The 12,761-nt window shown below is 44.0% G+C and overlaps 1 protein-coding gene across 1 annotated transcript in view; it reads left to right on the top strand.

Annotated features, from left to right (window-relative positions):
- Positions 1-3,737: 3,737 nt before the first annotated feature.
- LOC146865646 (uncharacterized) overlaps positions 3,738-12,761 on the top strand; it is a 133,942-nt gene continuing 124,918 nt past the window's right edge. Inside the window, exons 1-2 of the mRNA XM_085640758.1 lie at positions 3,738-3,894; positions 10,318-10,587. Of these exons, the coding sequence (XP_085496884.1) occupies positions 10,557-10,587 (31 nt within the window). The 5' untranslated portion in view covers positions 3,738-3,894; positions 10,318-10,556. The remainder of the gene's footprint in view (positions 3,895-10,317; positions 10,588-12,761) is intronic.

Here is a 12,761-nt window from a genome sequence, read left to right as displayed (position 1 = left end):
GTTGTGTCACTCATTTAAATAACACTTTAAGCATGTCTCAGGTCTGCCATTGCAACCTTTTGCCAGCCCCAAACCTTTCTTTTTAATGCATATAGGTCACCCCTAGGGTAAACCCTGGACAGCTCATAGGGCAGGGTGCAATGTACTAAAAAGCAAGACATGTACTTTTAAGTTTAACATGTCCTGGTAGTGGCAAACACTTTAAAATTCGTTTTTTCCTACTGCATAGGATAACATTGGAGTTGCCTTATTACATTTTTTAACTGCAATTTCCAAATCGGAATAATTAACCAGCTCATGTTTGGTGTCTCTGGAATCACCATTTAAAAACCTAACATGTGGTGAAGTTGGATTTTAAGTTGCAATTCTGAAAATGCCAATTTTTGAAAGTTGGCATTTTCTTGCCTTAGCCATTTGGTGCCTGCAGCATAACTCTGGATCATATGACTGGTTGTAGGTGACAGTTGAGCTTTGGGTATTCCTCCTAGACAGCCCCATACAATGGGGAGCTTAGGTGTTACTGGATGGTCCACCACTGGCAGGATGGGAGAGATGAGCTGGGGACAGCCCCACTTACACCTAAAAAGGCTGTGTCCTGCCTCCACACAAAGGGCTACATACCCTCTGTACTTAGTTTGGAGCCAGAACGTTAGGGCATTTGTGCACTTCATAGGCATGGCTCTTGAAGCATCTCCCCACTTCAAAGACATAACTGTGAGTAAAAGAAGGACCTTAGGCACCAACTCTTCAGTACACTTCTTGACCTGTGGATACTCTGTCAGGAAGATGGACTGCAGTGCTGCTACAAGAATTGCCACTCTGATTGACTGATGCTCGAAAAGAGCTGCTGCCCTGCTGTGCTGACCTGCTGCTCTATTGCCTGGGGAAGAAGAACTGGAAATGCAGCTTCATCTTAAAACCAGGACAGCAGAGTCACTCCAAGGGCTAGTCTGCTGGACTACTGATATGATCTCAGGGGCATAAAAGGCTCCCCAACCAGCTCCTGGACCCAGCTGTAGTGATTTCCTGACCCCCAAGTGGTACCTCTCGAGTCCTGGACCCTTGGTGTGGCTCACAGCCTCTTAAATCAAGCTTTTGGGCTCTATGCGACTACGAACGGGCCAATTCGTCCTGAGACTGCACTGCTCGGCCGAAATCCAGTGCAAATCACTGCCAGCCTATCTCTTCGCCCAGCAGCATCAGCAGCCTGCGGTGACTGCCAATACGAAGCTCCGACCTGCTCATCAGCAACCTCTGACCTGCTCTTCATGCCATGCTGACAACCACCTGCGATACCCCTTTGCTCCCCACAACCATCTCCAATATGAACCAGACTCTTGGCACAAAACTTGAGAAGATAAAACTTCTTCTGGATTAATTTGAGACAGTATCAAACCTGTGCTCCATCGCGGTCGGCTTGACCTTTTGACTTTAGCAAACTGGTCTTAGGATGCTTGTTTCTGGTCCAGGGAGAACCAGGCTTGGCAGTTCAGGCTGTACTGTTCCTATGGGGAGCAGGGTAAAGACTGATTTACATGTGGCTGGGTCCGAACTGGAATGGCATGGTGAGCAAAATAACAATGGATTTAGTCCAAGAGCTCTGTACTGGGGATGAATGTTTGACATTGTTCAGCATCTGTCCATCAATTGTTCTTTTTGCATTTGAACTTTTGACTTTGACCTGGTCTAGCTCCACCAGATAGCTGCGCGTCTATGCTTTTTGGCACTGTTTTACGGGTTATTCTTTAAAAATTCATAACTCTGGTTCTACTGATTGGATTTTTGTTCTTTTGGTCTTGTCTTATTTAATAAATAAGCTCTATTTTTCTAACCTGATGTAGGGTCTTTTTGTGTGGTGTTGTCACTGTTTTAGTGTTTGAAGTGTTGCACAAACGTTTAACACATTGCCTCTAAGTTAAGCCTGACTGCTCTGTGCCAAGCTACCAGGGGATTGAGCACATGTTAATTTGGGGTTGCTTGTGCCTTACCCTGACAAGGATTGTGGTTGCTGCTTGACCAGGGCTCACACCCCAGTCAACCAATAACCCAGTTTCTCAATATATCGTAAATTATTACATATATTACACTATATTACAAAATTCAGCTGTACGTTACAGAAGTTCACAGATATGAGTAGCTTAATGTAGTTATCTGAATACATTAAGCGGCAAATGTATTTATAGAGAACGTGCACAGTTTTAATTTAAGCTAGAATTTGAGGCACCAGTATAAAAACTAGACTAAAAGTAGCAATAATAGCAATAGTATTACGAGGCAACACATATAATGGTCAGCTCTAATGAATCTCGTCCTGGGATATTTTTTCCTAAGGTTGTATTTTGAATAAAGAAATGTCTCCGGCAGCTCCAGTGCCTTACTACAAGTTTTTCCTAACACAATATTAATTAAAATATCCTATATATTTGTATGGAATCAGGGACTATGTCAGTCATCAGGCACATAGAGTCAGATGTACGAAATATTTATTTTGAAATTCCTAAACAGCGACTCATTAGCGCTGTTTAGGAAATGCAAAATGATATGTACAAAAAGAGAGATTCCCTAACAGCGATGCCTACATAGTTGGAATCGCTATTAGGAAATCGCTATTTAGGTAATACCACACCATTGGTTCATTCTCATAGATCTAAAGGACCATAGGAATGAATGGTTTTGCATTTCCTAATTTGTGATTTCCTAATAGCTAATTGCAAATTAGGAAATGTTGAAGCAGGGGTGAAGTTCAGCCTATGGTCCCCCTTGCTGCACCCCGAAAAAATTGGTGCCCTAGGAGCATGTTTGTGCTTTATTGCACTTTATAAAAAGCATTTTGGACTTCTTTTTTTAAATTGCACATGGTTACCATTGATTTTGAGTCAACAATAATAGCATTTCCTAAATGCCCTATTCATATTTAGGAAATCATTTGTACATGTGCATAGGAAATCGCAAATAGGAAATCCTATTTTGTGATTCCCAAACGGCCTTTGTACATGCGAAATGGCTATTTAGCTAATTATTAACGGGCCAAAATAGCGATTGGGCCCGTTAACAAATGCTACATGTCTTCCTACATCCGGCCCTGTTTGTCTGCAACCACATTTCTCTTCAGCTATCAGGTAGCTGAAGATGTCTGGTCGAGTTAGCGGAGGCGCAGAACACGGTAAAAGGCCAGGGCCACACCCTAGGAGACCAGTGGCATGTAGCTGTGCATATAAAGACACGTATCTGATTGCATATCCTAAGTGAAATGTGGATATTTGGGAGCCGATTCACAAAGATTTTGCTGCGAGTAGGCGTGCCTTACTCTTGTATAACTCCAGGCTTACTACTCAATTCAGGAGTTAGACAGGAGTACGCCAGTTGTACTACAAGAGTAAGTCACAGCAACTCACAGCAAAATCTTTGAGAGTCCGGCCCAACTCAGCAGGACATTTGTCCTGACAAATGCAGTTCCATTCCCATCTGCTTTGCAGTGTGCACATTGGCTCAGCCTCATTAATATAGGTAAGTAGTGCTGGCTGAGACAATTATTATGGTGGCGCCATCTGGGACGCTGAACTAAACTGGACCAGAGTACATTGCACAGTGCAGAGGCAGAGTTGAAATTATATAATTGAGCCCCCCCAAAAATTTTCAAACTTTTCAAACTCTTTGTCTGTTATTGTATTTGACATTCTGTACCGTGAGCAAAACACATTTGATACAGAAGACGAGGAATCGTGCACATTATTAACCACATTGCATTACTTCTGTTCTGCTACATTTTACAGAAGGGCGGCTGATCCACAACCGAATCCCCGAGCTGAGAAAAGTCAAAGCAATGCAGTGAAGAGCTGTTCGTTAACCAGCCTACCGATTATTTTCAAGGGCAAGGCTCGCCCAGCTTTTTCTGTGAGTAATGGTGTTCCAATCTTAGCTTACATTTAAATGATTCCTTCATTTCTTGGTCAGATTTTCGAATTATTTCGGTCCGTAGTTTTGTTGTACTACAGGCTAAGGTGAGCAATTTTTACTTCTGGACAATTATGATAACGTCACACATAAGACTGATGTATGGGTCTTGATGAGAACTGTTTCCACTTTCTCTTCTGCGAGGAGGTGGTGAATAATGTCCATTCATCCGCTTCTGTGTCTTTTCCACGTAAATTATTTGAGGATTTGGAGTGTGTCACTTCCTGCTGCCAGCACTGACACAAACATATGTTATACAGTTTGCAGCATAGTTTGTAGCTTCGCGATAATGCTTCTAGACTCCCAGCGCCCTCTCAATAGAGACACCCCCACATCTGCACCTCATTTGATGACGATTGCCAAAGTTGGAGAACAAGTATATAGAAAATAGGAAAGCACAGACATGTTTCTCTGCCCTGGGTCATGTAACTGCATGTGTGGTATAATGTTAATAACATTAATCATAACTCCATCAATAAGAACGACAACAGTAATACTAGTGCTAGTGATAGCACTACAACTCCTGTCCCTGCTACTACTGCCACTGGCACTACTACCAGCACCACCAGTACCTCTGTTTTTTTAATTGTTCTGTTTTGAGTTCATTCATAAACATAAACGCATACACCAACAGGGCTGCATTTATTAGCAATGGTCTGCGCAGAAAAGCTAACAAAAGGCAAAAATAGTGGCAGGCAAAGCAACAGCGGATCAGGCAGAATGTTTGATTCAACATGGACTGATCCATTGACTGGGTGCATTTGACCCTGTAATGATTCATTGGGTGGTGGTGTGCATCAAGAACAATGTGCTATGCTTTTGGCGTTGTTCCCATGGTCTCCTCTGGTGGTTTGTCATTGGACTTGGGGCTGGCTCCTGGCATCTCCGTGGGAGTAAGATGTCTTACAGATGCTAGTTCCCAACTCCCTCGCCAAACTCAAGCTGCTCCAGAACCGAAAAGTAACAGGCCCCATGCCAATCCAACAAGGGAAAGGGGATGGGATGGGATGAGAAGAGAGGGAACACCCCAGTTGTGGGTCTACTCCAGACCCGTCACTGTTGCTGCATCTGTGTGGCACCTCTAGTCTGTGGTGTTGTGGGGTCAATATGTCAGCTTCAGAACCGCGTGGCAAGTGCTAGAAAATAAGGAGTACATTTAAGCAATGCCTCTAAGCTTATTTTTTCTTGATTTTTCTCTCTCTCCCTCCTGCTACGCAACTCCTTTGTCCCCTATCTTTTCCCTTGAAATTCCCTCTTATCCTCTGTGGACTGAGCTGGGTGTGGTTTGATTCCTTGGTAAGGTTATGTACCTCTAAGACAGCACACTGGTTTTTAACACGTACTTCCCACCTCTGTAGGTCATATCTTTTTTTACAGTGCACATTTAACATAATTGTAATCACAACAATTTAACCTTGTATTTTTTTCCTCACAACTGGAAGCTTTTTGCTCCGTGACACCTTAAAATGTTCTCAACGCTAATTATGGACTACAGCTATGGAGCACAAATCTCTGAATACTCGGGTAAAATCAAAAGTTCTCTGCGCTGGTGGTAGTCAGTGACATCTTAAGGTTAATGGTGGCCCTGGGCCAAACATATTTTGGGGGCCCCTGTTCAGAACAGCTTTGAATTTATGTTCCAATTTGAGACCCTGTTTACAACGCAATTTCTGCTTCCTCAGCTGGATACAGTTTGCATCATAGGCATTAGCCTATATATTATGTAAACGGACCCGCACAGCTGACAGTGGTAGGATTTAGTGTTTCCTGCCCTGCTACTAGGTTTTTAATACTTTTTAAATTGTATATGTGTGGCTGAATTACTCTGTGCTTTTTAACAATTTCTCCTACCTACGCGCACTTGCAATTTACTTGATTCTGCTTGCCTTCACCTCCTTAGCTGCTCCGATTCGCATCTCACTTTTCCTCCAGTCCTGGTCTACTGCGGCTGATACGCTCATTGGGCGGAGGGCTGGGGCTACTATCGAGCTCCTCACTTCCACCCCGGCAGTTTCCGCTTCCTCAGCTGCATTAGCGATCCAGTTTGCATCGTAGGCATTAGATTCTATATTCCCAATGCAAACGGATGCCCGTAGCGGGTGCGCCAAAGGCACGCCATATGCAAGCCTATCTGCGTCCCGGAGGCATCCAGCACCGGCCATGCTGCCCAGTTTCCCTCTGATGAGTTTCTTCCACTAAATTACAATAGGGAAAAACTGCTTAGCCTTAGGCGGCTACCATTATGTCAGTGTACAGGGGCTGATCCGAGCTTGGAGGTAGATTTTAAATGCTATAAGTACAACTGGTCTCTCCTCCAGCCCAGGAAACTCGCACCCAAGATCCTCCCACCCAACAATAAGTGTAAAAACAATAAGAAAACAGAGGACTTAAAGGCCACCCTTTTAAATTGTTGCTCTATGCAAAAGCATGAACCACACATTTATGACTTACTTTTAGATGAACAGCCTGATCTTTTATTTCTCACTAAGACCTGGCTGTCCGAAGCCTCCAACCCTACTATCCCTACTATCACCTCGGCCATCCCTACGGGTTATAAAATGCTTAGGAGAGACCGACCGAGTGGGAAGGGGGGCGGTGTCGCCATAATTTACAATAAAAAACTAGACTGATATCCCATCCCGATGGAAAACATCAAGGGCGCAGAATCCTTAGGCTTCTGCTGTACCTTATACCCCCATCATAGCATAGCTGGTTTTCTGATTTACAATCTCCTGGTGCAATTGGAAATTTATTACTACGCTTAATACAGCCACCACCTTCCTGGCCTTAAAATACAACAACTGCCTTATTCTAGGAGATTTCAATATACATATGGACAATGGAAAAGACTCTCAAAAATGTCCTTGTTGGAGATGCTGCAGGCCTGCATCATGTTTCCATCTATTTCTTCGGCCACCCATGAGAAGGGCCATACCCTAGACCAAATCTTTCACTACTTTGACATATCAGTAAGCCTTCCTCTTCCCATTACGTGGTCTGACCACCTCCTATTAAAATTCGTCATTCCCAACTCTGCCACAGCCCCTCGGGCTAATGGAAGGCAGGGGGTACCTAATTACAGGACGTTACATAAAATATCCATCCCGATGTTAGCAGACACCCTTGGTTGTTCCTCACCAGAGCTATCCGGCTGCCCCGGCTCAGACGCCCTCTCAATAGATTCATGGCTCCAAACCTATATTGGTGCAGCGGTACTGGTTGTTTTCCGCTCCTGAAAGAGGTCGGCCCCACCAGCTCAATGCTTTAACAATTCCATCAGATCTAGCAAAAGAAATTGTAGAAAAATGGAACGGAAATGGTGTAAATCCTATCTACCTGAAGACAGGAAGGTGTATTAAGACACCTTAAAAGCTCTTTACATTCTTGTGAAGGCAGCCAAGAAAAACTTCTTTCAAACCAAGATAGAAAATGCCCAAAATAAGAGTAAGGAAACTTTAGTATAGTTAAATCCTTTACCGCCACGAAAGCCGGCACAAAGGAAGGGCCATGCACGGAAGAATGGTCTAAGCAAATAGCTCAATTCTTCCACGAAAAGATCTCTGTGATCCAACAAGCCATCACTAACATCTCAGAGGAAGAACTGACCTTCTACCTTAGTTCTAATAGCAAATTTAACCTCTTGGATCCTCCATCTTTATTAGCTTTCCCTGAGTTTCAGCTTGAAGAGTCACTGAACCTTCTCCAAAGCATTAAGTCTGGCTCTCCTACCGACCCATGTTCAGCGAATATCCTGATCCTATTAGCTCCCACCATAAACCCCATGGTAAACCAGCTCTTTAATGCTTCCCTCTCCTCAGGCAACATGCCAAAATTATGGAAGAATGCTAAGATTCTTCCACTGATAGAAAAGGCTAACGCCGAACTGACGGACCCTGCCAACTACAGGCCAATCTCCCTTCTTTTGGCCCTAGCCAAAGTATTAGAGAAGCATGTAAGCAAGGTCCTCCAAAAACACATTGAAGATGGGAAGCTCCTTTATAAGTCCCAATCTGGTTTTAGGGCTAACTACAGTACGGAGTCCGCTCTGCTGGAAGTGACTGAATTTCTCAAGGGTAAGCTGGACCAGGGAGGCAAGGCTTTGCTGATACTGCTTGATCTGTTGGCAGCCTTTGATGGAGTCCCACATGAGAGGCTCCTGGAGAGACTTGCGAACATCGGCCTGGGGGACTGCCTTAACATGGATGTCATCCTTCTTGTCAAATAGATCTCAGGACATCTGCCCCCCCCCCTTTCTCATCCCTGGTTCTGGCCATGAATGTAGGTGTCCCTCAGGGCACCAATCTCAGTCCTACCCTTTTTAATATATATCTATCCCCCCTTGCGCATTTCTGGTAGAGCAAGAGGGCATCAAAATTGTTTCCTACGCTGATGATACGGCTCATTTTTACATGTGAAAAAGAAACTGACTTTGACGGGACAATGATTAGGTCTTGCCTCACAAAGGTTTTTAACTGGTTTAAGATCAATCAGCTGAAGTGCAATCCTGACAAAACTGAAGTTATTTTCTTTGGTAATTCAGAAACGCCTGACTGAACCTCTTGGTGGCCATAAGATCTGCCGCCCCTGCTCGCGGAAAAGGAGAAAGTAAAAAACTTAGGAATTGTCATAGACAAGACACTCTCCATGCGCTTTCAAATCCAAAATCTAACTGGCGCTTGCTTCGGCATACTCCGGATGCTAAAGAAATTCCTGCCACTGTTACCGCTTTAAGCAGAAAGATCATGGTGCAGGGTCTGGTGACATCAAAGCTTGACTATGTCAACAACTTGTACCTCAGTCTTCCCAAACCCCTTATCCAGTGCCTACAAGTGGTACAAAATGCTGCGACCAGAGCCATCTTGAGACATAAACCCAGATCTAGTATGACCCCTATTCTTAAGTCTCTACACTGGCTCAACAAGACGGATCGACTTCAAAGCGATGACCATCTCCTTTATAGCTTTCCACAGCTTAGGAGCCTGTTACCTAAATAGGCACTTTAATCGCTACAGAACATCTAGACCAATGCCAACCTGGCCATCGTGCCTAATAAATGCTGCGCCCACACTGGAGGCAGATCCCTCGGCTTTCTAGGCGCAAAATTGTGGAATAGACTCCCTGAGTCTCTGAGACTAACCACAGACCTACTCTCTCTCAAGAAGAACTTAAAAACCTGGCTTTTAAATAACTGATGGGTCTTTTACAAATGTTTTCCTCCCGCTGTCAAGCGCCAGGACACTCTATTCTGAGTTGCTGCGCGCTTTATTAAATACACAATTTCATTTCATTTCCTTTCATTTCATTAGGTCCCTTACAGTACAAAGAAACACTTGTCCAAATTCTAAGGGCCTTATTTATGAGGCCTTGCTTCACTTTAATGCTGCCGGTGCGTCACTTTTTGTGACGTACCAGCAGCATAAAAAATGTGCCTGGTTGCGCCCTGTTTATAAAGTGATGCATCTAGGCAGATGCGTCACTTTGTAAACCCCTGCACCACATTATACCTGCGCCAGGTATAATGTATTCAGTGCGGGTGTTCCCCCACAAAAAGCCTCAAAGAAGTGGCTCATTGAAATCAATGATAACTCAGTGCGCCACTTCTAGGACGCCATTGCGTAAGACTGATGCAGGCCCTTTTACATGGGGCTTGCCCCATGAGAAAGGACACATTGCTGGAGTTGCGTCTATTTTCAGACACACCCCAGCCATGCATCACTTTTGCGCCTACTGATACATCAGAAATACTGACGTATCTGTAACTCCTTGCGACTTGATGCGTCATACTGTAAATATGACGCATTCATCATGTTGCAAGGAGGGCGCACTAAGAAGTGACTCATCCCTGTTTTCACACAGCGATGCATCAGTCCTCATAAATAAGGCCCTAAATGTGTTTACATCTAATATTCAGGGATAGTTATGTGTGTTTTCAATATTGTAACACAGCAGCAGCTCACCAATATTACTGCAAATAATCTCTGTGACGCCCTCCCATTTCATATATGTTAGGCCTTGTTTTAATCTAAAAGAAACTTTTTTATGTATATTGCATGAAACATAAACACAGCATTTCTCTGTAAAATGGCTGTACTAGACACTCACACATCAGGTACATAAAAAATAAATTGAAGGAAAACAGTATTTAAAACAATCTGTTCAAGAAATATTCAAGATCATTAGGGCAAAACTCTGGAGAACGGAGCTGACTCTGTCAGGGGGCCCCCTGAAAGGTTGGGGCCCTGGGCCAGAGCCCACTTTGCCCATTCATTAAAACGTCTCGGTAGTCAGTAGTTCTAGTGCAGCAATGTCTACAACCTAATACGTGATACTATCTTACATCCTTTTCTCTTCTTATTCTTGTAGGTGCGCTTATAGGAGATCCAGTTACAGCGCAACATGCAGCTCCACCTTACGGTAAGTACTTGCCCCTACACTGTGCTTGCTTTGCCATACTTTGATGCTAGAACAGTTTGCTGCTTTGTTCATTTTCTTTCTTTTTTTGTTTTTCAAGTAACCATTGATGCAAAGATGCAAAAAACACATCAAAGGACTGGACTGGAGAGCTGCAGGTGAAGCAGGATCTCATTAAGATCCCGTCGACTATGAGGATATACAGAGACCGGTCCCTCTGTGGTGAGTATCTTCATAACAATCAATGAGTTATAGTTGTTTTCGGTTTAAATAGAAAACTACACCCAAGATGGCCGCTGCTGTCACAAGATCTCAAAGTCTTGCAGGAGCCCTGTCATAGGCTTTCCATAGTCAGACTCCAGAGGGCTGTGAGTTCCTGCCCGGCACCTCGACCTTGCTCGACCTGTTTTTGAGACAGGGACCCCATACTGGCAGGACACTCGTGAAAACGCATTCACTCCGACTCCGAGCTATTTGAATGCATGTAATTTAAGGTACAAATCGGCAATACTAAGCATGGGCAGGTATCCGTCAAGAGGAATCCAGATAAATGCTGAAAGTCTCAAGAGCCTCTAGTGTTGGACATAAAGTTGTGATTACGTCACTTAAGTATATAAAGACTTCATGGGCATAGAGTGAGATGGAGTGCTTCTGTCACGCTATGTCCAGGCCAGGCCTTTCTCCTATCTGGTAGATGCAACTAGCTAGTGGCTCCATTGCAAGGGCACAACGAAGCAGGGACAGTGGGCCAGCCTGTCTGGTATCCCTTTGAAACAGCCAGGATTTATATATCTTTATCCCATGTCTTGATCTGGGCCATGGGGCCAGTGTAGGGAACCTGAATCCAAGACAGGACGACCACTCAAAGCCCCACGCGGCACAAGACCTTAAATAAATATGTCCAGTACCGGTTATTTATTGATTTTTTCCTATTTATCCATGAGGCTACTGTGTGAGACTGATGTATGGACATCCTATGGAAGACATGAAATAGTCTGCAGGTATTGGGTGAGGTACTCCTGCCTGGTACTAATTTGTTCTGATCCAGGTGAAAAAAGTGTGTGAATGTATGCTGAATCCAGTTCACAATAATTCTCTTTAAGATCTTATCATCTAAATTCAAGAAACACAGCAAAGAGCACCTCCTGAAACATTGGCAGCAGCATGCCTTGGTCTGTGGATGCACCATAGACTCCTGTGAGGGGCTTTGACAAGACACCTTGATAGTTTTTAGGTTGTTGCCTGTCACAAGTTGCTTAATAATGGCAGTGATCTAGGATCTGTGCCTGGCCCGTCCATCTTGAGCCCCTGCTACCGTGACAGCTTCTGCAGCCTCGTAGGCACTAATAAAGGATCTATGTGACCGGTGCAATTTATACATGGTTGTGCATCCTACTGTTTGTACCATACAGTGAACACTGTGCTTGTCTATGAAAATGATGTCCATCGGGGTAATGGATGGCTGTTCTGGCCAATGTGCTTGAATCAACCCAGATAATAAAAGGTAGGATTTCCCCCATGCATATGTCCTTGAGTTATATACTCTCTATAATCATGGTTAGTCGGCCTACCACTAAGGTCAGTGTAATGTTGCCTCGTGTACCAGATCCTGTCTTACAGACTGCACCCTGTTCGAGATGGTGCAAGCATTTCTCATGCTCCACTAGCAGGCCACGAAGTACAGTGTACAGTCCAGTAGATGTTTTAATTTATATAACTCTAATTTATACCTAGAAGGAGAGGTTGAACTCCCTCCTAATGACACATTGCATGCAATCCTTAAACACGGGACAAAGATACGGGCCATACCACACTTGTATGGAATGATCTCAGGAGCACTACAAATGAGCATAGACCCTGTTAAAATTAAGTGGTAACGATTACTCAGTGAAGAGATAATGGATAATGAATAAAAATAGATCCTACGCTACACAAAGTCTGTCACGAGAAACCCACGCTTTAAATACATCCAATGTAACTACTTATATCAGACTCACCTGACACCAATTCGGGGGTTGAAAATGTACCAGGCTCCAGGGTAGAACTTCTTACAGGTGGTATGGACATGCGCTGTGATAACGCATCATTGGATGCAAATTATGATATTACTACAGGAACCCACAAACAAGCCAGTACCAATGGACATTGCAACATGCCTATTGGGCCAGATACCACACCCAAGGAACTACAAACAGACATTTAGGTTTTTGGATCTGGGGCTCATATAGGCTAAAAGAGATATAGCTATGGCATGGAACGGTCAGCAAACTCCGGACATTAAAAAGTGGTTGGTCGATGTTTTTCATCAAATGCCTGTTACTTCTGGCATGAGATCTGTAGCTTGGACCAGCAGATGGAAAGACATGCACCCACCAATCAGAGAGCCACCCATCCCT

This window comes from Triturus cristatus, chromosome 2_1 (genome assembly GCF_964204655.1).
Source record: "Triturus cristatus chromosome 2_1, aTriCri1.1, whole genome shotgun sequence".
NCBI classification, from domain to species: domain Eukaryota; kingdom Metazoa; phylum Chordata; class Amphibia; order Caudata; family Salamandridae; genus Triturus; species Triturus cristatus.
The sequence above is the reverse complement of the archived record's forward strand: the minus strand, read 5'-3'. Positions and strand labels throughout refer to the sequence as shown.